At 44.4% G+C, this 27394-nt stretch overlaps 1 protein-coding gene across 1 annotated transcript in view; it reads left to right on the top strand.

The window, feature by feature from the left end:
* Positions 1–27060, top strand: part of LOC309556293 (ATP-dependent translocase ABCB1-like) — a 94685-nt gene extending 67625 nt beyond the window's left edge. Inside the window, exons 15-24 of the mRNA XM_082258731.1 lie at positions 2541–2618; positions 7125–7208; positions 10988–11191; positions 12583–12683; positions 17116–17256; positions 18398–18554; positions 19587–19784; positions 22687–22893; positions 24573–24719; positions 26531–27060. Of these exons, the coding sequence (XP_082114857.1) occupies positions 2541–2618; positions 7125–7208; positions 10988–11191; positions 12583–12683; positions 17116–17256; positions 18398–18554; positions 19587–19784; positions 22687–22893; positions 24573–24719; positions 26531–26731 (1518 nt within the window). The 3' untranslated portion in view covers positions 26732–27060. The remainder of the gene's footprint in view (positions 1–2540; positions 2619–7124; positions 7209–10987; positions 11192–12582; positions 12684–17115; positions 17257–18397; positions 18555–19586; positions 19785–22686; positions 22894–24572; positions 24720–26530) is intronic.
* The last annotated feature ends 334 nt before the right edge of the window (positions 27061–27394 follow it).

Genomic DNA, 27394 nt, shown 5'->3' with positions numbered 1-27394 from the left:
ACAGAGCCAATCATTAGTGCCCGGGGCATTCTTCTCCCTGTTGTTGCTTGTATGCATGCCCCTTGTATACATGTCACTGTGGGGAGGGAATGCCTCGGCCGCATATGATTGGCTCTTTACAGTGTCCGCTTCCTGGCAGTATAGCTTAGTTGGGTTCCAACTAGGATTCAAACACACCTGAGCTCGTCTCTAGTCTTGACAGATCACAAAATGCTTACATCTATAGCTGGACCTAAAAAGGACTTGTCATACCTGCATGTCAAACTGCAAGCTAAAGTAGAACTCCAGACTTTTTGTTAGTTTTGCATTATTTCCTGTCTTGATGGAAAACATTAGCAGTAGCAGCCCATGCTGCTGCTGCTCTGGGGTCCGGGTTAGAGAAGACCCGTTAAAGCAGAACTTCATTTAAAAGGGGAAGTTCCACTTTTCCTCCTCCCCCCTTCCTTAGCATTTTTTTTTTGGGGGGGGGGGGGGATACCTGATTTTGACAGGCTCTGTCACTTCCGGTCAGATCGCCGTAGTGATTTGAGAGGAAGTTCACCCCCCTCCTTCCCTTGCAGCTTTTTGGGACACATCAGAGGTCTCAGAAGACTGTGGGACACACATTTCCCAAAGCACATTTCCCTTAGTGAAGATTCCAGCACCTGGACCCAAAGCTGATTAAAGAATTAGCTCGGGTGAGGACAGCGCGGAATCCAGGAGCAGGTAAGTGTCCCTATATTAAAAGTCAGCATCTACAGTATTTGTAGCTGCTGACTTTTAATTTTTTTATTTATTTTTTTGAAGTTTTGGAAGACTGGAGCTCCTCTTTAAGGAGGCTGCCAAAGTGGGAATAAACCCTAACAGTGTTTTGTTATAATATTATAAGTGCAAAAGTTATATGTTGGTCATGACAGAAATTTAGAGATGTCCTGTGTCCTCTGCTCCTTTCCTGTGCTGTCTCAAGGAGAGTCTTTACAGTATCCCACAAAAGTGAGTACACCCCTCACATTTTTGTAAATAATTTATTACCGTATTTATCGGCGTATTACACGCACCTTTTCCTCCTAAAAATGGAGGGTAAAACACCAGTGCGTGTTATATGCCGATATGTTAAAAAAAAAAAAAGCCGGGCAGCGCTGAGAGGCAGAGGGGGGTAAGCTGGGCCGAGCAGAAGGAAGGACAAGCGGTTGCTGTCATAGGAAGTCCCGCCTCCTATGATAGACAGCACAGTGGCACAATGCGGGACATGTGACGTCTATCATAGTTGCCGGGACGTCAGATGATAGCAGCCGCTCATCCTCGCTTCTCCTCGGCCTGGCCCACCCCCTTTGCCTCAGCGCTGCCCGGCTTTTTTTTTTTTTAAATATTGTGCCGTGCAATGACGTGTATATGTATTTTGCAATGGCGCTGGCGAGGCTGCATTGAGGACCCTGCGCTGGCGAGGCTGCATTGAGGACACTGCGCTGGCGAGGCTGCATTGGGGACAATGCGCTGGCAAAGCTGCATTGGTGGACACTGCGCTGCCGAGGCTGCATTGGGGACCCTGCGCTGGCAAGGCTGCATTGAGGACCCTGCCCTGGTGAGGCTGCATTGGGGACCCTGCACTGGCGAGGCTGCATTGGGGACCCTGCGCTGGCGAGGCTGCATTGGGGACCCTGCGCTGGCGAGGCTGCATTGGGGACCCTGCGCTGGCGAGGCTGCATTGGGGACCCTGCCCTGGTGAGGCTGCATTGGGGACCCTGCGCTGGCGAGGCTGCATTGGGGACCCTGCGCTGGCGCGTCAGCATTGGGGACCCTGCGCTGGCGCGTCTGCATTGGGGACACTGCGCTGGCGAGGCTGCTATGGGGACACTGCGCTGGCGAGGCTGCTTTGGGGACACTGCGCTGGCGAGGCTGCTTTGGGGACACTGCGCTGACGAGGCTGCATTCACGGGCACTGGTAAGACTGCATTTGATTAAAAAAAAAGTTCTGAGTTCAATGCTGTTTATTTAAAATTTAAGCTTTTTTCCTAAAATTTCCTTCCTAAATTTGAGGTGCGTGTTATACGCCGGTGCGTGTTATACGCCGATAAATACGGTATATCTTTTCATGTGTCAACACTGAAGAAATGATACTTTGTTCCCTCCTGGTATTGAGGAAAGCAAGCACTATAAAGTGTATCAAATCTTGAAGTGTAACTAAAGGCAAAACTTCATTTCAGATAGAGTAAGGAAGGGTTATAACCCCTGTCTGTTTTTGGGGGTTTTCTTTGCCCTCTGTGTTCCATTGGGGAGATTTTCCTTCACTTCCTGCCCCATAGTCAAAACAAAAAGTGAGAGTTGATTCCCCCCATAGCGAGGGAATCCTTGGTTTTCAGCAGGGTCCCTATTGAAAGAGTTCCCCTTCTATTAGTGTTCTGTTAACCCAAAATTTGGGTTATTCTTTTACTTTTGATGATATTTAGGACAAATAGAGAGGGTAAATCTCCCCAACGGGGGCACAGACAGCAATAAACACTGGCATGTAAAGATAAAAGAAGTTATATACAGACTATATATATTGTTTCTCCCCATTACAGGGATTTACATTTGGGAAATCGGGAGAGATTCTGACAATGAGACTCAGGCTGATGACATTCAAAGCAATGTTAAGACAGGTAATGGAATGTTCTTTTTATGCTTCCTAAAACCAATGTCTGTCCTTCTGAAATATGACAATGTATCACCATCTTTTTGTTACTTACCCGTCTATCAGCTGCTACTGAACTATCAATCCCCCAAAAAACTGGCTGCACACTTTAACCCACAGAAAACCTTCCCTGACCATTTCTTTAACGCAGATCATTGAAATGCAATACAATGCATGGTAAGTGTATTGTGGTGAGCTGGAGTGCCAGTGCCTTCCCCACTATTGTATCAAAATGAATGGCACCACAATGCACTGCAGCACTCTACACATTTTGATGCACGTTACTGTAATGCCCCAATCTTGGCCCTTAACCACTTAAGCCCCGGAAGATTTTACCCCCATTCCGACCAGGGGGTATTTTGCGATTCGGCACTGCGTGACTTTAACGGACCATTGCGCGGTCGTGCGACGCTGTACCTAAACAAATTTGGCGTCCTTTTTTTCCCACAAACAGAGCTTTCTTTTGGTGGTATTTGATCACCTGTGAGATTTTTTGATCACGCGCTATAAACAAAAAAAGAGTGTCAATTTTGCAAAAATAGCAATATTTTTCACATCTTTTTATATGAAATTCCCCCCCAAAAAAATGTAAAAATCAAAATTTTTTAACATTTTCGGCCAATTTGTTTTATGCTACCTATGTTTGGTAAAAAAAATCGCAAAAAGCGTATTTTGATTGGTTTGCGCAAAAGTTATCGCGTTTACTAACAAAGGGAAAGATTTTTGTCATTTTTGTTGTTTTTTTTTAACGCGTAATGGCGGCGATCTGCGATTTTTTTGCGGTACTGCGACATTGCGGGGGACAGATCGGACCCTTGACTGACATTTTTGACACTTTTGGGGTTACCAGTGACATTTCTACAGTAATCAGTGCTATACATATGCACTGTTACTGTAAAAATACACTGGTAGTGAAGGGGTTAACTTTATTAGAGAGGCTGTGTGTGTCCCTAGGGGCGTGCTTTCTACTGTGATTGGCTGTGGCTTCAGATGTATGAAGAGTGATCGACGGTTCTACATAGTAGAACCGTATGATCAGCCTTCATACACCGGGGAGAATGACAGGCGGTTTGTTTACACAAGCCGCCTGACTTTCTCCCTCTCCCCCGCCGATCGCCGAGTGACCGGCGTACATCGGGTCCGCTGGTCACACGCGCGGGGGGGTCCGTGACCACGCGGGAGCGGGAGCGCGCCTCCGGGGGCGCGCGCTCGCTCCCTAGACCCTCACAAGCTAGTGACGTAGCCCTACGTCACTTTGCCTGTGAGGGGCTGACTGCCGACGTAGATCGGCGTTAGGCAGTCGGCAAGTGGTTTTAAAGGACAACTTTATTCAAGTTAAGTATTGGGATTCTCCCCAGTTATGTCTTTTTAAAACCGCAGCTCAGATTTCCTGTCACTTCAAAGATTTTGTTTGGGCCAAGCTGGCCCCAAGTGAACTATTTCCATTGCTAAGTGATTCGGTCAATGTGAATGCTGTATCATAATGTAGTAGCACCAGCTGCATACAGTAAGTGGGGCCGTGTTCCAGAGCGAGCTGATGCTACTACAATTCATCACAGCACGCACAGCAGCTGAATCGCTTGGTAATGGGGCTGGGGCAGCTCGGCCCAAACGAACGTTTAAAGTGATAGGGAACTAGGACTTCGACTTTAATTTATGCTTCTGATGCTATGATATTTTTCTCTTCGTTCTTTCTTTAAAGAATAACTTCACTTTTTTTTTTTAGAAAAAAACATTCCCCTCTGGGTGATCTATGTATATTGTAGGAATCTTAATAAACTTTGTTGCAGTTTTTTTACCTTTTGTTATCTGAAGGAATAGCTGTTTGTTTGTGTCCATGTGCTGAGTGAATCTGTATGGGAGTGGTTTTATAATTACCAACCAGCTGCTGCACCTGCAAGGCTCTAATGAAGTGGCAGGGTCTGCATCCCTTTGGACGGGATTTTTCTTTAAAGTGGTTGTATACTGCTCCCCAAAAAAAAAAAAAAAAAAACCCTGCAAGACAAAGGCATAATGAGCTAGTATGCTTTGCATACTAGCTCATTATGAAATACTTACCTTAACCACTTAAGCCCCGGAAGATTTTACCCCCATTCCGACCAGGAGGTTTTTTAACGGACAATTGCGCGGTCGTGCGACGCTGTACCTAAACGAATGTGACGTCCTTTTTTTCCCACAAACAGAGCTTTCTTTTGGTGGTATTTGATCACCTGTGCGATTTTTACTTTTTGGCGCTATAAACATAAAAAGAGCGACAATTTTGCAAAAATAACAATATTTTTCACATTTTTTAATATGAAATTCCCTAAAAAAATGTAAAAATCTAAATTTTTTAACATTTTAGGCCAATTTGTTTTATGCTACATATGTTTGGTAAAAAAAAATTGCAAAAAGCATATTTTGATTGGTTTGCGCAAAAGTTATCGCGTTTACTAACAAAGGGAAAGATTTTTGTCATTTTTGGTGGTTTTTTTAACACGTAATGGCGGGGATCTGCAATTTTTTTTGCGGTACTGCGACATTGCGGCGGACAGATAGGACCCTTGACTGACATTTTTGACACTTTTGGGGCTACCAGTGACATTACTGCAGTAATCAGTGCTATATATATGCACTGTTACTGCAAAATGACACTGGCAGGGAAGGGGTTAACTTTATTGGGGAAGGAGGGGTTAAGTGTGTCCCTAGGGGCGTGATTCTAACTGTGATTGGACATGGCTACTGGTGTAGGAACAGTGATCAACGGTCCTACATAGTAGAACCGTATGATCACTATTCCTACACAGGGGAGAATGACAGGTGGCTTGTTTTCATCAGCCGCCTGCCTTTCTCCCTCTCCACCGACGATCGCCGAGTGACCGGCGGACATCGGGTCCACCGGTCACATGCACGGACTTCCTAGGGAACGAGCCAGGGCGGGCGCGCGCCTCCGCGGGCGCGTGCCTCCGCGGGCGCGCGCTCGCCCGCTATTGGCTCACAAACAAGTGACAGGCAAGTGACGTACCGGTACATCACTTTGCCTTGGCGGGGCTGACCGCCGCAGTATATGTACTTGCAGCGGTCGGCAACCGGTTAAAACGAAGCCCCGACACAGACCCCGGACACCGCTGTGGGAGCTGACATGATCCCTGTCTCTTCCAGGTGGCGCGCGGGATTCACTTTCTGGCAAGTGCTCGGCAAGGAACTCTGAAGGTCCACCGGACCTTCAGAGCGCATGCGCCGCACGCGTCAGCTGCTACATGCAGGGCAAATATCTCCTAAACCGTGCAGGTTTAGGAGATACTACCATAATTGTACCTACAGGTAAGCCTTATTATAGGCTTACCTGTAGGTAAAAGTAAAAAAAATGAGTATACTACCGCTTTAAGAGTATCGCACCAAAAATCTGGTTTTTGTTGCAGGGGATGTTCAAAATCTGATTTGTATCTTAGTGCAGACTACTGGGAAAATCAGTAAGCCAATCACTGAGCTGGAAATTAAATTTCTGGGGGGTGTTTTGTTCACCATCTGTGTACAGAACACCTCAATGTAGCCATATTGCATTTTACAGAAAATGACAGCGCTGCAGATACAAAAGGAAAGGTAATATTTAATAACATTTAATTACAATATGACTTGTGTCACAATTGTTTATGCTATATCAGGGGTTCCCAAACTACGGCCCTCTAGTTGTTCAGGAACTACAATTCTTATCATGCCTAGTCATGTCTGTGAATGTCAGAGTTTTACAATGCCTCATGGGATGTGTAGTTCTGCAACAGCTGCACGGCCATAGTTTGGGAATTATATTATTTTTTTTTTTATATGCTAATTGTTTTGCCAGGAAAGTGAAGTTAGTGCCGGTTTACACTATAGCGATGTCAGACATTGCATGTGATTCGCACCGCACTGCTCTGCAAATCACATGCGATGTCTGTGTGATGTGAATTCAGCCAATCAGATTGTATGGCTGAATTTGCATCACATTCGAACCAGGACAGTCGTGCAGGACACTTTTTTTGGTCCGCACCAGAATTGGATCGCATGGGTGTTCACACCTATGCGATCCGATTCCTGTCCGAATTGACAGTTCGCACTGCGATATGCAAACTAATCTGGGGGTGTCATTAACATTGTATTGCCACTCCCAGCAGTTTGCATATGGCAGTGTGAACTGCCTGCGAGTCGGGTGCAATTCAAGAATACGCAGCGGATTCACAGGGTTCCCGCATCGCACCAATGTGAACCGGCATTTACCCTTTAACTCTTTACTATCTTTATACTTATTCCTGACAAATCCATTTTAAAATATTGCATTGTTATGTTATTTTATAAACCAAATAATTTATCTATACTGTGACTGATTCTTTTATTTGCATTCTTGTATAATCAGTGTTTGTCTGATAACGCATTTGGCATTCTTTAAATGGAAGTTGTTGTTTCCTCCACACCACGCAGTTTCTGATTTGACCTCGTGTGTATGGTTACATTGTAGGAAATCGGATGGTTTGACGACAAAAAGAACAGCACCGGCGCCTTAACCACAAGACTGGCTTCAGACGCTTCTCAAGTTCATGGGGTAGGTTATTACGCATTGCTGTCTATTTTTTCACCTCTGCCTGGAAGTAGTGATAAATTAATAGAAAAAAGAATGTTTTATTTACTGCTAACACACAAAATCATAACATTTCATATTTTAAGGCCAGTTTGGGCAGAAAAAATATTATTCCTTGCATTACAAGAATAAATAGCTCATTTTGTCCATGAAAGAGGAGAAACTGTTTTACTTACCTGATCCTCCACTCTCTGGAGGACGGTACTCCCCTGCGGTCCAGTGGTGGACTGCTCTTTGGCATCCTGACATGCAGAGCAGAGCTGGTCTTCATGATGTCAGGACTCTAGACCAGTGCAGCATGGGGGTTCAGAAGTTGTGGACACTGGTCTAGCTGCAGGGAGGGGTGGAGTATATCTCCTTTTATTGTTCCCCTAGAGTTATTGGGGGATGTTTTTTTTTTTTTTTTAATTGTCTGGAGTTGGGCTTTAAAGCACAACTCTGTCCCCACCTACTTTTTTTTTTTATACTTATATTTTCCATATGTCACTAGGCCAGCCATGTGACACACATAATTATCTTCCTCTTTGGACTTGCCCAAGTGGTGGGAGGCCTCAGTGATGCAGGAAGCGGGGTTGACATGATAATGGCTAAGCACAATGAATCATTGTGTGATGAGGCCCTTTAGCGAGTGGGTTCATGATGCCTTAGGCCTCTTTCACACAATTAGTCCGATCTGGTCCACCTGTCCGTATTTCAGGCGGACTTGATTGGAAACCTCCTTTCATTTATTTGAAGATGTGGTTGTAAGCAGACTTGTGTCTGTTTACCCTCGCCTACCTCCAACCCGAACAGCTTACATAAGAAATGGAAGAAGATCCGTTCCCCATCCATCTGGCAGATCAGATCGGAGGGCAGCCAGGTGTAAATGGACAGTCTGTTCATTTACACCTGGCCACCCATAGAGCAGAGCAGGCTGTGTCCGTGTCCAATGGAGTGGACACAGAGGCGTGACTTGTACCTTAAGGGCCCTGGTGCAAGAAACCATGAAGTGCCCCCTGACCCCTGGCCAAGGTCCTTCCTTCTGAGCTTTTGCAACCCTGGTTGTTCCACCACTGATGTCAGTAGTTTTTTATTTTTTTTACTATTTTATTTTATATTTATTTTACAATATTATTTATATTATTATATTATAATAATTATATTACTAATTTGTAGGGGCCGTGTTGGTGAGATATCAGGGGTCTAAACAGACCTCTTATGTTTCACTTCTGAGACAGAGAAAGGATATTAAACACATAGCCCCTAATCTCCATCTCCACAGCCTCAGCTGCACAGAGTGAATGGACAGGAAAAACTCTGTACAGAGCTTTCAGTTTCTTCATAAACTGAAAAATAGTAAACGTAGTTTACTATGGTTCAGTTATGAATGGACAGAGTCAGTGATCGGTATTCATTCAAACAAGGAAGGAGCTGGTATATAAAACACTTACTGGCCCCTTCCCTGATCTCCATTCTGACAGAGGAGGTGGGGCCTGGGGAAAGCACAGGGGGGGCCGGAAGAGAGGACAGGGGCCCACTGGGGGGGGGGGGGAGCATTAAGAAGCTGGATAGGAGGGGCAGCAGCATAAAGAGAAACTGGTTCCCTCCCTCCTGCAGCTGCTGAATGCCTGAAGGAGGGAGAGGAGGAGAAGCAGACATTCTGCTGCTGTAGGAGGGAAGGGATCGGTTCCACCATATGCCGCCGCTCCTTCTATCCAGGTGTACCGCACACAATTGCGACCCCTGTAGGTACGCCCCTGGGTGGACATGAACCTGTCATCTGCCCTCTCTGCTCTACTGAGCAAACAGATTCCCCCCTGAGCAAACTGGAGATAAGCAGAGCACAGACCATTGAAAGAAGCCTTACATTGACGGGATTTCCTCAGTCTTCCAGGTTGAATGACACTGGGCATTCTTTTTTAACCACTATGTTAACAGTAGTCAGATTGTTGGCAGTGTGACAGTGCGAGGCCCTGCCACTGTGAAAGTTTAGAAAAATTGCTATACAGTAAACCCCCCTCCATTGCGGGGGTTACGATCCGGACCCAGCCGCGAAAAGTGAAAATCCGCGAAATAGAAAAACCCTATTAAAATGCATTGTAGGCATGTTTTTTTACTGTCACTGTACGTGTAAAAGCATTTTAAGGTCTTTAAACACACTTTTAAAACAATAGAAACTCATTTAAACACATAAAGGATAGCAAGAGCTATGGAAAACACAAAAATATTTAATTTTTAATGATTTATATAGTAAAATAACATTACAAAAAAAAACGCAATATACCGGGACCGCAAAAACTGAACCGCGATGGAGCGGGGGTTTACTGTAGTATTGACAGTTTAAGAAGCTCTAGCAGATGTTTTGTGAGCAGAGAAAACTGTGCCCTAAGTTTTCTCTGGATTTGGTAGTTCTGAATCCGGGCCGGGAGATTGAAGGTTCCAAAGAGTCTTGGGTGTGACGGAGCCTTCAGTCCCATGTCTGGGCTTTGCTTGTTTACTGCAGCCTGTGTGAGTGCACAGGTGTGCAGGATCATTATGAACCAGATCTGAGCAGAACTCAGGACAGTTGCATATGGAGTTGCTGTTATTTGGAGACAGAGCCCTGTAAGAAGATCCTGTTCCCGTCAAAGACTGCATCCCTTGTGAGGGCGACTCCTTGCCCAAAAGATTGGAAAAATTGTGACAGCTACGTGGGCCTTGGAGACCAAAAGAGGGTCTGAGAGGTCAAGAAAGCTGAGGCGGATAGCGGGTCCAGGGGGCTGGAGGAAATCTGGAAGTCTCTGAAAGAGGGAGCAAACCCAGGGGGTTAAAGAACCCTATTTGGAGGCTAGGAGTGGGCCCCGTGCAGCGAGATGCTTCAACTAAGGCTAAGGGAGCCTGAGGAATCTGTGGTCAGGGAGACCGTTGCTAACAGTGTCAGAGCTGTGGAATGAAGCCAGGTGGGGTAGCATTTTTTCATTACCTGTGGTTTCTTTGTGAAGCTGAAGCCCCTGTGTGAGAAACCTTGTATATACCTTGTTTTTGTTTCTTTCAAGTAAAGGTGGGCTGGCAAGCCTTTAAAACACAGACTGGTGAGGCTTCATTTAAAAACACATCTACCATCATGAAACATCCCCCAATATCACAGGAGCCTCAACCAGAACCATTATTGTCACCTTGCATCTGTAAAAGGCTAACTATCTATTCCAAAAATCAGCAGATCTTGATTTCAAAATACAGGCATCCCCTTCAACTTTCTTAGGTGCCAATAGTTTTTTACAGGGTACTACAAATCTAGAGGCACTCAGGGTGTGCAATATTATTCATTATGAAAACTCTCAGAAAAGACTGAAGCAACTAAAATCAGTAACCATCAATAAGATTACCTTTATTCACAAAGCTGCAAAAGAGCTTGGCAGTTGCACTAGTTGTCTCAGTATCTACAGAATAGAAGCAGATGAGAATCTCATGTAAGGCTGAGTTCACATACTGCATGTGCAGCCACGGGTTCGTGCCTGGGGTCAGGTGCGTGTCTATTCACTGGTTCAGGTGTGATTCAGGTCCACATTTTTACCTGAATTCGCACCTGAACCTGACCCAAACACGCACAGGACCCTTTTGGAATTTGCTCCACGGCCGTCCCAGACCTGTGTGAACCGGCTCCATTGAGAATTCACACATATGTGAACCCAGCCTAAGGGTTGTTGAAAATCCATGCAATGTATATACTGTACATCAAGACCTAAATCAGGGAAGATCTAATTCAATGTGTAAATCTCTTCTAGGCTACTGGAAGCAGACTGGCGTTGCTAGCTCAGAACATTGCAAACCTCGGCACTGCCACTATAATATCTTTTATTTACGGGTGGCAGTTAACTCTTCTTATTTTGGCTATCGTGCCAGTCATTGCTATCTCTGCTCTCATTGAAATGAAGACATTTGCTGGCCATGCGAAGAAGGACAAAGAGGAACTGGAAGTTGCTGGAAAAGTGAGTTGGGTCTGGTTCAGAAAGGTCACTGATAATAGTAATTGTGGATGCAAATTTTTACAGCTTAAGGCTCCATGTACACGGGGACGTTGGAAATGGCCGTTTGGGAGCAGTTGGGTGTTTTTTTCAGAAGCCCCTGAACGCAGCTCCATGTTATCTTATCTGTCCATGTACACATGGTCGTTTACAGTCATTTGCAGGCAGTTGCGTTCGGGGATGTTTTTTAGAACGCAATTATTTGCATTCGAAGGTGTGTTTCCCGGCGTTTCAAACGCAAAAACGCGACCGAACGCGATGACCCGCGTTTAGCGCTCGCGTTTTTCCATTTTAAAGGGGAATCATTTTTTTGACCTCTAGGAACGGTTCTAAACGCAAACGCCCGCTAAACGCGGGTACAAACGCGACCTAACGGACATTTCAAACGTCCTAAAAATTCCAGCATTTAAAGGGACTTTTAACAACGTCCCGTGTACATGGAGCCTAAGGCGTTTGTTCACTTGTGCGGTAGAGCAGTGGCTTACTTTTCAGAGGACGTTTGACAATTGGTGAAGAGGTGATATGTCATCTCCTCACTGCTTGATTAGCCCCTGTTAATGCCACACCAACGCACCGCATTGCATGTGGACATGGGATCGTTGCAGTGCAGGTCCATAGACTTGCATCGGTCATGTTAGTGTCTGCTAAATGCAAAATGTTGTTACATTTTTTCTGTAACTTGTAAAAAGCCTGAGCACCAGAGTGCTCTGGTGGTTTGGAGTGGTAAAACTCAACCGTCTGGTTTTCCGACCCCTTGCCAACGTGTGAATGAAGCCTTATAGACTAAACAGTACAAGTGTCCTTCATCTAGACAAGAAAGCAGGGATCACTCGAATCTGAACTCCAGGCAAACAACTAAATACACAATTCAAGTATATAATAATCAATATGTGAACTGCTTTACCTGCCAAAGGATTTGGAATTCTGGCCAGCCAGTTTTGTAATCCAGAAACCCCTGGCACACAACAGGTTATGTAGCAACAATACATCCTGGCCACCCCAGAGTGTAATTGGAAAATGCAGGACACAGTTGAGGGCATGCACTCTTCTCCTGTAAGCTGACTGTGGACAGACATGTAGGTCTTTCTCTGACATCATCCTGTACCATGCAGGACCAACAGTTCTGCATCAAACATGAGGACTCCAGAGGCCCGCCCATGACCCAAGAACGTTGGACAGCTGAGGAGACAAGACCTGTAACAAATAAAAACCAGGTCTCCTGACCTGACAGACAGAGTATAACTGTGTAAATCTCAGGACTAGATGGACAGAAATAAAGACAAACTCAAGTGTCTCTCCAGTCTCTGGTGACCCACTGTCGCTGTCTAATAAATATCATTTTCTTTCCGTTCTAGATTGCCACTGACGCTGTAGAAAATATCCGTACTGTTGTTTCTCTAACACGGGAGAGGACCTTTGAGGCTTTGTACGAAGAGAGACTGGTGGGACCCTACAAGTAAGAAAATATAATATGTGGGTCTGGCAGAGCCGCAGTTTCCAAACATGTCACCTTTCAAATCAGTAAATAGAGATGAGCTTGGGTATCCTCCAATTTGTGTTCTTTTCTCTTTCGTTCATTGATGGACACAGCTCCTGATTCCTCTTAACCATTGGGTTATACTGCCCCCTACTGGAGTAGGACACTAGGCAGGAAAAAGCTTGACTACACCTATGGGCAGTCCCAGGGGGTATACACCCACACTCAGCTATAGGCACTCATTTTTTTCTGCCTAGTCAGAAGTAAGGACCTAGTTCCTTGCTGGAATCTCTGATCCTGGCTATTTTTTTCCTTTTAAATAGATTTTTTCCTATCTTTGTTATTTTGTTCCTGTGAGAATCTACTATCAACTGCCAGACCGGGTGACAGACTGGATAATCTAGATCCAGAGGGTCCCCCCAGTCTGGCCAGTGGGCCTCAGCTCCGCGCTAGGTAGGCCGCGACATAGCCCCACTGGACGGGGGCTGGCCTGCAAGTTAAACAGTTTGCGAGGGCACATACGACCTGGCCTCGGCCTGAGTCGCAACGTTCCTCCTGGCCGACAGCCATCCACATCCCGATGGAGTGGTGGTCTGTCAGGAGTGGTGCCCACCCTGTTTCAGTTATGGTAAGTAGCTGTCCCTGCTCTACCCCTTGAGGGTTTTTGGGGTGGTTGTGGGCCCCTCCCTGGGACGGTGGGACCCCCTACACAGGAAGAGACACATTGCGGACGTGAAAATAATAGGGACACCGAAAAACAATACCTAAATAAAAATTCTATCTATAAAAACCAGAGCACACACATCCGATCATTACCTGACTCCTATCTACGGAACATGGTTAAAAACTCACATAAATTACCATATAACATTGTAAAAACATTATAAAAAAAAAAAAATTGTATGTAATATATATATATATATATAAACAAAAATTATATAATTTTTTAAACCTAAAATTACCTGTCACTAATAAAACAATTGATATCAAAGTCTATGTTAAGACCCATAGGTGCTAATGCTTTCATCTCATAAATCCAGGAGGATTCTTTTCTGCTAAGATGTCTTATATAATTACCCCCCCCCCCCCTCCAATGTGGCTCTACTTTTTCTTTTCCCCAAAGTTGAAGTAAATGGGGATTTTGATCTTCCAAATATTTATTATCAGCATTAAAAGGTCTAAACACTAATTTATTTCTAAGGTCAGAATGATTAAAAGTCACTAGGGGTCCAAGACTAAATGGGAGAGCGATGTGGGTGGGATGGAGGATGATGAGTGGAGTGATGCCCTGGACGCCTGTAAGTTGGCTTCCCCCTAGACTCTCTGACTGCCTCACACAACTATATATCCTCCACCGTGCTTATCTCACCCCTCTTCTGACAGCCAGGTATAGACGTGACTCCTCTGACCTTTACCCTATGTGCCAGCTGGACCGAGGAACCTTCTACCACCTGTTATGGAGCTGCCCAGACCTGCAGGGCTATTGGACGCAGATCGTCAAATTCTTACATGACACTATGGGCTCTCCTTTGTCGCTGTTCCCCAAACCGTGCTTATTGGGGATACTCCCCGACACTAGTATAGACAAATTTACCACCCTCTTCTTGCATGAGACATTATTTCTTGCCAGGAAAGTGATAGCATGGCAGTGGATGCGGGACAAACCCCCCTCATTCCATGACTTGCTTCAAGAGGTTAATAAAACGATACCCTACAAAAGGTTGATTTATGTCCACAGTGGCTGTCCTACTAAATTTAATAAAATATGGGACAGGTGGTTGCAGGAGCTAGAGACGTGCATCTGAGCCCTGGACCGCTGCCTCGCTATGTATATTGAACCCTATATATATTCCATGTTTGATATCTAATTCCAACCATGTTTTGGTCATGTATTTCCTCTGCTTGCCGACTGTGATGCATGTACCCATTCTTATTTTGAGTCCACTTGATTTGCTGTATTCCCATGGCTATTTGTTACTGTTTGTTCATTTGAATTTTTTCTTCATTAAAGAACTTGTTTGATTAGGAAAAAAAAAACAGGGGTCTGGTATCAGGCTTCGGTAAGAAGTACTTTTTTTTGGTTAAGCATGCGCATACATTTCTGTACATGCACATAGGTATCAAACTTGTTTACATTTTTTATAGGGGCATACTTCAATTCTTGTCTAAAACTTTGATTTCCTCCTTATCCAATTCTGGTCCACTTATGTTGTAAATGCCCTTGCCTATTGGTATTTTCCTTTTTTTGTTCCCTTGCTCCCTGCTCTCCTCCCTCTTTCTCTTCTTTTGCCCCAAATGGATTTAAATCTGATCACTGATTGTTCCTCATAGTGGGTGGCTTTTCTAAAAAACTTTGGTTGGAATTATAATAGGATGGTTGTGTTAGGGGGGCAAATCTATTATTAATGTGGATATTGTACCCATCATGTTCCGGATTGCGATCATAAGACTCTCACTTTCTGGTTCATGATAGGTCTCTTGGTACCAGTCCCTCTGATATCTCTGATGGTCATTCCAAGATGGAATGAATGGCTGGTGTTCCCATTGATTATCCCCCCCTTCCCCTCTGTGGTCCCCTAAAAGGTCCTCCCCTACCAGGTCGTCTCCCTCACCCTCTCTATTTAGGTATTATTTTTCTGTGTCCCCATTATTTTCAGAGCCGCGAAGTGTCTCTTCCTGTGTACACTGCTTCCGGGAGTGTGAGCTCATTTGTGTAGTTAGAGATGCAGGTGTGCGCACAGGGATTGACAGCCACTATGGTCTATAAATATCGGAATGACAAGGCTGACTCCACCCCTACTGAAGAAGTGAACGCGTGACGCAACGCGTATAGGGGCGGAGGCTTACATCCGATGTACCTCACTGACACTCAGTCAAAGAATTCCTGTCTTTCCAGCCCGCACAGCTCATGTGCTTTTCATGTAAGTGCATTACTGTTATGCTTTTGGTAATAGATTTTACAAACGGAGAGCATTGGATCTTGTCATTATCTTTCCTGCATCCACACAGAGGATTAAGAGAGAGTGAGAAGAACAGTCTGTCCTTGTCTGCCTTCAGTCCATTAATACCTGATTGCTTTCGTCCCCTGTGGGAAACTGCTGGTTCTGATCCGCTGGTTACACAGGGGTCAGAAAGGGAGGTGAGCGGCCATTTTTTCCCAGCAGAGGAAAGCACAAACACTTTATTTTGAATTTGTTTATCATCACCAGTACTTTGTTACTGCACGTTTCGGCACAACCTGGTTTACTTTGCACAATTATGGACTCTTGATATTGCTCGTGTAGATATATGAATTTTCACAGTTTATTTATTTATTATTATTCGCATTTATATATGCCTGTGTTGACTATTTACACTCACTTGTAGAATATGTTGTTACATTGTTTGTGGCACAGCACTGTTGTTGTTTTGAGTGTGGGTATATACCCTCTGGGACTGCCCATAGGCGTAGTCAAGCTTTTTCCTGCCTAGTGTCCTACTCCTGTAGGGGGCAGTATAACCCAATGGTTAAGAAGCATCAGGAGGTGTGTCCTTCAATGAACATAAGAGAAATGGATTTTACGTTAAGTCAAAAAGCCCATTTTTCTTTACTCCAATGAGCTGCAGGCAAGGTCATTCCCACCCCACCTCTTTGATAACGTGATTGCAGGGTTTCCAACAGCAGAAAAAATGTGAACGTTCGGAGTTTGGCTAGAGATGAGTTTGGAAGACACCCGAGCCCATCACTATCAATAAATCCTTTTTTTTTCTGGATTATTCAATAAGGTAGTGCAGAAAGCAGGAGTGATGTGTAAGGATACCCTTTACAGGTATATAAAAACTATATGGCCCAATGTACTGTAAGTATGCATACGTGATACCTTATCTGCCTCTCTGGAAGTTGTAAATCACTGTTGTAGCCAGAGCTACTACATTTCCAATGTCTTCCAGGTGCTGTGCCAACTGGCAGCCCTTCTGTGGTTACTATGCAGAAAGGCAATGCATGGCGGCTTGGACTACTACAGTATTCTATAGCTTCCATGGAGGCTGATGAAGTATCACATATGCATGCTTATATTGGGTTAAGCTGGCCAATGTACTATAGGTATACAATCATCCCTAAAGTTCAGCTTTCAGGCCGGGGAAGTGGTGAAGAGGAAGAAAACCCACATAACTGGCCTGAAGACATCTGAAAAAGGTAATTATATATAATAAAAAGTAAAAGTGCACTTTTGGGTGCCTTTGGGGGCACTTGGGGGGCTGAGCCCAGTGTTGGTCTTTAGGACTTTCAGGGCATGCTTGGACTTATAGTTTCACTACAGTTAGAGAGAGATAGGTTGCCTAAGAGAGTTGCACTGTACATTTACAAAGAATGTTACTATTAGAAAAATGTATACTGTACAAGTTATTAAAATGTAATCTATTTTCCTAGAAATGCCATTAAAAAGGCTCATATCCATGGAGTGACATTTGGGCTGTCTCAGGCCATCATGTACTTTGCTTACGCTGGGTGCTTCCGATTTGGTGCATGGCTTGTGGCGAATGGACACATGAATATAGAAGATGTATTCTTGTAAGTATTTCTAATTAATGTCTCTGATACATTTTGCCTTATGATTAGTATGTAGTAACCCATGGAATTTATCACTAAACCAGAATCTGTTTTGTCTGCTAACAAAACTCTGTGGAGATGTCTTTTCTACTACTTGGGTTAAGTAGATGAACCATCATTGAGGAAAAAGACTTTTGGTTGGTTTAAAGGAGTTCTAAAGTCTTTTTCTTACCTTAATGCATTCTCTGGATTAAAGGGATTGTAAGGCAGACTTTTTTTATCCTAATGCAGCAGCCCCCCTAATACTTACCTGAGCCCAGCTTTATCCAGCGATGTTGCTGGAGTTTCTCAGCTGCCCAGGGCTCCCCTCCTCATTGGCGGAGACAGCAGTGCGGCGACATTGGCTCCCGCTGCTTTTGAGCAAAGTCAGTCAGCCAATCAGGACAGAGAGGGGCGGGACTGGGTCGCGGCTCTGTGTCTGAATGGACACAGGGAGCTGTGACTGAGCTCGGGTGCCCCCATAGCAATCTGCTTGCTTTGGGGCACTCGCAGAAGAGAGACCTGAGAAGAAGAGGATCCGGGCCACTCTGTGCAAAACCAACTGCACAGAGGAGGGAAGTATAACATGTTTGTTATTTAACAATCACTTTAAGGTAAAAAAACCTTCCGAATGCAGCTCCCCCCCTCCCTTATACTAACCTGAGCCCAATCTCAATCCAGCGTTGTCCACAAGAGTAGCGGCTTCTTCCACTCTCTCCCTCCTAATTGGTTCAGGAACTGCAGTGGGAGTCATTACCTCCCGATGCTGACAATCACAGCCAGTGAGGAGGAAGCGGGGGGCTCGGGAGTGAGCTTGCACGAGTGCCCCCATAGCAAGCAGCTTGCCGCTGACTTTCCTGATCTGCATATTTGCTCCACAATGATGACTTAGGATAACCCTTATTTCACATTTTATCACAAACCAAATGTGCTGCTGGTGAAGACTTAAGTCTAAAGTGTTACTTTTATATGCTGCTGATCGGTACATGCTGAAAATGATATTAGGTTCTGTTATAGATGACTGATTTACTTATTTTTGCCATTTTCTTTTACACTTTTCACATATGTGTGCTGTGCTGATTTTTCACAAATCTACTCAAGAAAAATGTTTCCTTCTTCGCAGGGTGTTCTCTGCCATTGTGTTTGGAGCCATGGCTTTGGGTCAGACCAGTTCCTTCGCTCCAGACTATGCCAAAGCCAAGATATCAGCTGCTCATATATTCAGCATGGTGGAGAGACAGCCTCTCATAGACAGCTATAGTGATGCTGGACACGCTCCTGTATGTGGTATTTTTTTTTTTTTTTTTAGTTAACAGTTTAATTTTATAATTGTATTAAACATGAAAGCCATGGTGATTTATATCCTAAAGCTTGTAGGATGGCAATAAACCAGTAATCAATGTGTATTGTGCAATAGCAGTTGCATATTTTATCATTGTCCATTGAGGGACACAAGAATTCCGAAACTATTGGATTATACTGCTGTTTACAGCAGATTGGGACACTGGCTAACCGAAAAGTGAACTGAATGCATAACTGGATTAAATCAGAGTCTCTTATATATTCCTATAGTTCTAATTTACTGTCAGAAAGGTAAAGAACATTAAGAATAACAGAAATGGTGAACTACTTTTTCCAACATTATTGGTTGAGCCAGATGGACTTTACAACCTGACTAAAGCCTAGTACACACGCAACGAACTTCCGCCGACCGGTCGTCCATCTTTTGTTCAGAGTGGTGTTTTGTTGGTTGGAATGTGCTCTAGACTGCACACGAATTTTGTCGACCGACAGAATTCTACTTCAGAAGTGATGTCACGTGTTGGTTTGCTTTCTTTGTGTTCTTTCTTCTCTGAGCATGCCCAGTCTTGCTCATAGGATTTTTCCCTGTCGAAATCTGTACTGACTGCACGAAAATCGGACGTGTTTTGACGGAGGACAAAAATTTTATAGCCTGCACACCAGAATTTTTTCGGCCGAAAAGTCGGAGTCGGTTGTCGGAAGCATCATACTAACAAGCCGAAAATCGGCAGATCGGTCGTCGGACGAAAATTTCCGGCCGAATTTCGACGCGTGTGTACGGGGCTTAACTATGTAACATTGAACAATAGCAATGTTTAGAGAATTGTACATTATAGAAATAGGAAACTCTAGCAATCTATTGTGCTTGCTGTAGGATGCAGCTAGTGATAAATACCAGTGTTAAAAAGGAGATAGGAGTATCACTCATATCATTTGTATGCAATTACTTGCCCCATGTTATATACACAATTTGTTTTGTCTTTTTTCAAAAACATTATTTTTGATTACAGTCAGACTGTGATGGAAATATTACATTCCGGGGAGTCCAGTTCAATTATCCAACTCGACCAGACGTGCCCGTACTCCAAGGACTGGACGTCAATGTGACGAAAGGGCAAACCTTGGCACTAGTGGGCAGCAGTGGCTGTGGGAAGAGTACCACTGTCCAACTCTTGGAAAGATTCTACGATCCACTCGATGGAGATGTGGTAAATATATCTGTTAAGGAATAGATTACTTTAAGCATGTGATGTGTAGCCATAAATAGAAAATAAAGAGACATTAGAGAGCATATTGGATAATTTAAAATTGATACTTAGTACTTATAAGTCAGGGGTCTCCAAACTTTCTAAAAAAAATAAAATAAAAGGGGCAGTTTACTGTCCCTCATACTTTGGGGGGCCAAACTGTGGTCAGTGGGAGTAGAAAATGCCCTAGTATCAGTACGAATAGACAGTGGCGTACCAATAGGGGGGGCGGTCCGCCCCGGGTGCCACACATTAGGGGGGTGTCAGGGAAGATCAGGGTGACACCCGGGGTCGGCCGCCAGACTGCTTCCACCGCGGAGGAGGAGGAACTGTTTAAAGCAGAGAGGATGTGAGAGACTCACTGTCACTCCCGAGCCCTGAATACACAGCGATCGGCGCTGCCGCAGTTTACTGTGCTGGTTAATGAGAAGGTGATTGGTTGCTAGGACCGCCTATCAACCAATCACCTCACCTGCTCATTAACCAGCACAGTAACTTCTGCAGTTCCCGCCGAGGTGCCGATCGCTGTGTATTCAGGGCTCAGAGTGACAGTGAGTCTCTCTCACATCCTCTCTGCTTTAAACAGTTCCTCCTCCTCCACTCTCCTCCTAAAAAGGTAGGTGGGGGGGGGGCTTTGTATTGTAAAGGGGTTATTTTGAGGGGGCGGGGGGGCTTTGTATTGTAAAGGGGTTATTTTGAGGGGGCGGGGGGGGGGGGGCTTTGTATTGTAAAGGGGTTATTTTGAGGGGGGGTGACTTTGTATTGTAAAGGGGTTATTTTGAGGGGGGGTGACTTTGTATTGTAAAGGGGTTCTTTGGAGGGGGGGGTGACTTTGTATTGTAAAGGGGCTCTTTGGAGGGGGGGGGGTGACTTTGTATTGTAAAGGGGTTCTTTGGAGGGGGGGTGACTTTGTATTGTAAAGGGGTTCTTTGGAGGGGGGGGGTGACTTTGTATTGTAAAGGGGTTCTTTGGAGGGGGGGCTTTGTATTGTAAAGGGGTTCTTCTGGGGAGGGTGGCTTTGTATTGTAAAGGGGTTCTTTTTTTGGGGGGTGGCTTTGTATTGTATAGGGGTTCTATGGGGGGGGGCTTTGTATTGTATAGGGGTTCTATGGGGGGATTTATTGTAGAGGGGTTCTATTGGTGGGGGCTTTGTATTGTAAACGGGTTATATTGGGGGGCTGTGTAATGTAAAGGGTTGTATGGGGGATGGGGCTGTGTAATGTAAAGGGTTCCAATGGGGGGCTGTGTAATGTAAAGTGGTCCAGGGGTACGGGGGCTGTGTAATGTAAAGGGGTCCAGGGGTAAGGGGGCTGTGTAATGTAAAGGGGTCCAGGGGTACAGGGGCTGTGTAATGTAAAGGGGTCCAGGGGTACGGGGCTGTGTAATGTAAAGGGGTCCAGGGGTACGGGGGCTGTGTAATGTAAAGGGGTCCAGGGGTCCAGGGGCTGTGTAATGTAAAGGGGTCCAGGGGTAAGGGGGCTGTGTAATGTAAAAGGTGGTCTCCATACATTTTACACGTGACACGTCAATGTTCGTCGCCTGGGGGGGGGGGGTTGCCAGATATAGGATCCGCCCCGGGTGCCAAATGCTCTAGGTACGCCCCTGCGAATAGACACGTCTCAGTCCTGGTGGTCAGTGTGAGTAAAAACATTTTTGTAACGCCTGTGGTCAGTAGAATTGGGAATAGTGCCCCATTATTGGTATTAGTGGGGAGAATAGTGCCCCTTTGTTGGCATCAGTAGAAGGAATAGTGCTCTATTATTGGTGTCAGTGGGAGAAATAGAGCCCCATCGTTAATGTCAGTGGGAGAAATGGTGCCCCATCATTGGCATCAGTTGGAGGAATAGTGCCTCATTGTTGGGGTCAGTGGGAGGAATGACGCCTCATCGTTGGTGTCAGTGTTAGGAATGACGCCTCATCATTGGTGTCAGTAGGAGGAATAATGCCCCACTGTTGGCATTAGCGAAATAAATAATGTGCCATTATTTGTGTCAATGGCAAGAATAATGCCTCATATCATTGGGAATATTCCCCCGAGGGCAGAATAAAAGCAAGCAAAGGGTGGCATCTGACCTGCAGGCCACAGTTTGGAGACCACTGCCTTAAGCCAATAACTACTTATCTAATAGTTAGTGTACCTGTGGGTAACATTCCTAGTTTTCTACAAAATCTCTGAATTCATTGCATCCCCTTGCATCTAAAGGTTAATTACAAGTTTTTTACCCTAAATATCACCCTACTTACCTTTAAACATACAGTACATTTAAATTCCTTATACTGACCTTTTCACAAAATGTATAATTTTTCCTTGTGTTGTTTAACTTTTCTTTTTGTCATACCAGTATTATTTTGGTTATAGCATGCCCTTGATGATTATAGCTTTGTTGTATGTATATTGGCTCATCTTAAGCAAAAAATGTATGGGAGGTGAGGCTCACTTGACCTCAGTGAATTGGTCCCCTCTTCTTAAGTCACCGACAGGGATTCAAAGTAGAGAATGATAAACAGTTATCAGGGCTCCATAATACTCATTGTTTCGGGGTTGATTAGAATTGAGATCAGTTGGCACCAGATTAACGAAAAATTGACCAATAAGGTACCAAGACAATTGAATAATGATAATTGAGGCCTAAAGTTTGGCACCTCTTGTGTTAGTCTTGTGTTTTCGAATGTGCATTTACAAAGCAAAATGCAATAATAAGGATTTCTGTTGTGGAGATAAAAAGTCTCTTCAATCCTAATACTGTATTGCATGTATGTGATAGATATTTCAGCAGCATGAACTGTTTGAAATCTGAGAGATATCTTACATTGTAAAACCGTGATCCAGTGTGTAACAGCTATCATTGTGTGTCTCTTGCAGTGCATAGATGGTTCTGATGTGAAGGCTTTGAACATCCAGTGGCTGCGGGCACAGATGGGTATTGTATCCCAGGAGCCCATGCTGTTTGACTGCAGCATAGCAGAGAACATTGCATATGGTGACAACAGCCGAAATGTGACGCAAGAAGAGATTGAACAGGCGGCCAAGGAGGCCAATATCCAGAGTTTCATTGAGTCTCTCCCTGATGTAAGTCTCAGCTCTGTAGTGTCTTATTGTCTGATAATCATGACCACAATATTACATAACATTGTAAACTTTAAAAGGGAATGTAGTTTTTGTTAATTTTTTAATATTATCCAGTTCCTTTTTAGGCTACGTTCACATCTGTGTGAGTGGTTTCCGCTGTGGTCCGCACCTGTTTCCACAGCTACAACCACCCAGACAGAAAAATGTGCTGTAATCCTAATGGCACGCCGCATACACTGGAAATTGCATCCTTTTACCTGTATTTCAGGAGGCACGGCAGCCCGTTCAAATGAAATGGCTGCCACGCCAGTGCAAAGTGTGGCTCACAGAGCCGCATATGTATTGTATATGAATACAGGCAGGAGGTCAGGTTCTATGCAAGTTGAACCATAGAGAATAACGCACACATACACAAAAAAAAGTTGCTTTCAAATCTTGCAAGGCTAGCTCTTAATAAGTCAAAATGGGGATTTAGTCATACCATATGGTCATATTGTGCTTAAGCCCACCACTGTACTGTGTCAAAGTACTCCATTTTCAGTGGGTTCTACACTATTCATAGAAAATATAAATCCCACTTCTCAGAACCATGGGGCATACTCACTCTTTAATGGGAGACGTTTGCTAGCTGCAGATTCCTCTGCTAAAACTGCAATAAAAAGGGACCCCTCCTATAACTACTCACAGGTGGACAATGATAATGAGGTACTGCTGTGGGAGATTGGGGTGCTCCACCCAGAAGTCTGGTCAGGACTAAACATGTAGCAAACAAGATATTGGGGGGCACACCCTAAACACACATTTCTAAGGCCCCTTTCACACGAGCAATCCGATCAGATCCGCCTGTCAGTTTTTTAGGCGGATCTGATCGGATCCCCCATGCATCCCTATAGGGCAGCTGATGTCAGCGGAGACATGTCCGTTAACACCCGCTGCCATCCGCATCCGATCCTGTCCGTGAAATCCAGATGGATGGAAACCCTATTTTCCATCCGTCCAGGGGATCGGATCGGATGGGATCGGATGAGAGCGGACAGGCGGTCCACTCTCATCCGATTCCCCCATAGAGATGCATGTGGCTCTGACATCTCCCTCTCCTCACACAGAGCGGAGAGGGAGCTGTCACCTGCCTGCTCAGTGGGGGATCTGTGTTTACGATCCCCTGCTGAGCAGCACGGATCCGCCTATGGAGGCAGACTGTGTGAAAGAGCCCTTAGGCTGGTGCTGCTATAAAGACCAATATACAAATTGAACCATAGAGAATAGCGCACACATACACAAAAAAAGTTGCTTTCAAATCTTGCAAGGCTACTTAAAAACACCTGCTCTTAATAAGTAAATATGGGGAATTTTTAGGCAAGGTCTCTTTTTTTTTTTTTTTTTTTAGGTAGCTGCTGTGGCTAAAAATAGATTTGAATAAGTGAGAAAAGGGACACCCCCCTCCATAACCATAAATGGCAGCTCTTGATTTTCTGCCAGAAATCATAGCATTAGTACTGGGCTTTCTAATTTGAAAGCCTAGCATGATTTTCAGAGAGTCATGGATTCCTCCTATAATAAGAAATACATTGAAAAATAAAGATATTTTATGAAGTAGCAAAAGTGTGTGAATTCACATGTGTGTTTGTTATGTGCATCATTACAGTCTGCATCTCTAATAGTGTGTTGCCTTTCTACAGAAATACAATACTCGTGTTGGAGACAAGGGCACACAGCTATCTGGAGGTCAGAAGCAGAGGATCGCCATAGCACGAGCCCTTATTCGAAGACCTAAAATCCTGCTGCTGGATGAGGCCACATCTGCTCTGGACACTGAGAGCGAAAAGGTAAAGCAGTAGATTTGTGCAGTACTCTTGATTGGTCTCGAAAAATGTTGGTCAGTATTGATTGAAGAGCTACGAGGTTGATTTACTAAAACTGGAGAGTGCAAAATCTGGTGCAGCTGTATATGGTAGCCAATCAGCTTCTAACTTCAGCTTGTTCAATTAAGCTTTGACAAAAAAACCTAGAAAGTGATTGGTTTCTATGAGGAACTACACCAGATTTTGCACTACCCAGTTTAATAAATCACCCCCTATGTGTATAACTTAGTAGCACTTTAAAGATCAGTTTAACTTGGCATTCCATGCTTACACATTTTCAGTTACTGAAAAGGCTTCTTTGTACTCTGTAGCTACAATTATATTTCATGCTGAGCTAAAGGTCCACATGAAAAGATAACTGTGCAGCTATTCTCTAGAAGTCCACCTTCCCCTTATCAACTGTCCCCTCTCCTCCAATATATTTGTGTGTTTGACCCACTGGGAGCTGCACAGCTCGCTCTGCTTTCCCCTTCAGGATGACTTCAGGGACGGTCACCTGGGGTACTCATTCCTTTTGGGGATGTCATGTTGTGAGGGCTCCTACAACCTTGGTATATTTCTACAAGATTATTTGCCTGGCTAGGCAGCCCTTTCCTCATCACGGAACCTCTATCGCTGCATCTAGAGTTAAGAGTACAAGTCTTGGGCCTCTTATGCAGTCTCTATGATTAAGCCCTTTTGGGGTGAAACATGTCAGAATGAGGCTTGATCTAGTCCTGGAATAATAAAACAGCCAGCGAGCCCTGAGTGCATAACTGTCACACCCATGACAGCTACAGAACTCATCTAGGCCTTAAGAGCAGTTGCTATGCCACTGCCATACACTTTGGGAAAAAGTTGTGTTTTTGTTGACTTCTTTACCACTGCCCACCCTCCCAGTTTAAAGCAGCCCTAAATTTTGAGGGGTGCTTTAATTATTGTGCTAGCATTATAGGAGGAGGTGACAGAGAGCGACATACAATATATAAACTACACTAAAAAGAAGTGGCATACAAAATAAAATCTAGGTTGTTCTCTTCACCATGTCCCCTTTGTTTACATTTGCCCGTTAGCTGGGGAATCTTATGGTCAGCAGTTGACTGGGGTCAGGGATGAACCATTGGTTACTAGGATGTCAGCATCCTAGCAAACAGCAAGCCTTGAGTAGGAAGCTGTCACACCTCCCTGTGCAAATATGCATTTCTTGCTCTTTACTACATTGGAAGCCCGCACTGAGCACTGGCCTGTATCTGTACACCTGAATCTGTTGCACATGTCAGAACAAAATAATTGCAAACCTTTCATTAATTAGGCACAAGGGACCATAAAAGTGTTGCAAAGGCTCTATTGAATTGGCCCCAAAATTGTTCATGGCACCAGATTGTGGGCAGGGTTTTTAGCTGTTGTTTCCTTGTAAAGGGAGAAGGAAAAAGGGTTTATTGGATGCATTTAGCAATTTTAGCAACTCTTAATAATAACACTGACCTACTGTCAAATATAAAAACCAAGATTGTAGGTTTTTTGAACTTTCTTGACTGTACACTCCCCTTAGTGGTGAAGCTACAGGATGAAGATGCTGGTGGATAAGAATGGCAGGCCAGAGATTTGAACATTTTAAGTCCCCTGTGTTTTTTTTATTTAGTATTATGCATATGAAAGTTTAGTTTCCATCACAGATGGAACCATTACATGGAACCATCACAGATTTTAAACCAAAGCCTGCTTTCCCATTAGGGTATGGTTCTGTACTATGTGTCTTTTGCTGAGTACTCAGTGCATGTGCTCTTCTCCTCCAGGTGGTACAGGAAGCTCTGGATAAAGCTCGAGAGGGTCGCACCTGTATAGTGATCGCCCACCGACTCTCCACCATTCAGAACGCAGACAAAATCGCTGTTATCCAAAACGGGAAGGTCGTAGAACTAGGAACACATCAACAACTGCTGCAGATAAAAGGATTCTACCATTCTTTGGTCAGTATACAGCTGGGGTCCACATGAGTGGAGATAGCGTTACCCTGCCTGACATGTCAGGAATACTGTAGATCGAAGTTTACTGACTTGGATTGTATTACGAAGCCAAAGATCTCATGGGGACCAACTCTATGGACAATGTTCCTGCCAACCTACTGTACCAATTCAAAAACAGAGCTCTCTCTTTGCTGCTCCAACACTGAACACACCTGTTGTTGCGAACATTATTTTGAATTTTGACATTTATTAAAAGTGAATTCCGTTTCCAGAAAAAATGTATATCTATGCATACCTTGTAGCTTTTTTTGTATCTGCATTGAAATGTAAAAATCACTTCTTAGAAACTGTATAAATTTGCACTGGATAATACACAGATTCTCCACTGTAAAAATGTAATTTTCTGCAGTGGTTAGGAGACATGGACAATTCATTCTTAAGCCTCGTACACACGCACCGATTGTTGGCCGAACGATCGGCCGTCTTTTGTCCAGTGTTGTTGTGTTGGTTGAAATGTGCTCTAGACTGCACACGAATTTTGTCGGCCAACCACAACCAACTGCAGAAGTGATGTCATGTTCTGGTCTACTTTTCGCGTTTTTTCTTCTCTGAGCATGCCCAGTCTTGATCATCACATTTTTGTCTGCCGAAATCTGTACTGACTGAGGAACAATCGGCCGTTCTGCTGAAGGC

This window comes from Pelophylax lessonae, assembly GCF_965119305.1.
Source record: "Pelophylax lessonae genome assembly, chromosome: 5".
NCBI lineage: Eukaryota > Metazoa > Chordata > Amphibia > Anura > Ranidae > Pelophylax > Pelophylax lessonae.
Note: the sequence above shows the minus strand (reverse complement) of the source record. Positions and strands in the feature narration are given on the sequence as shown.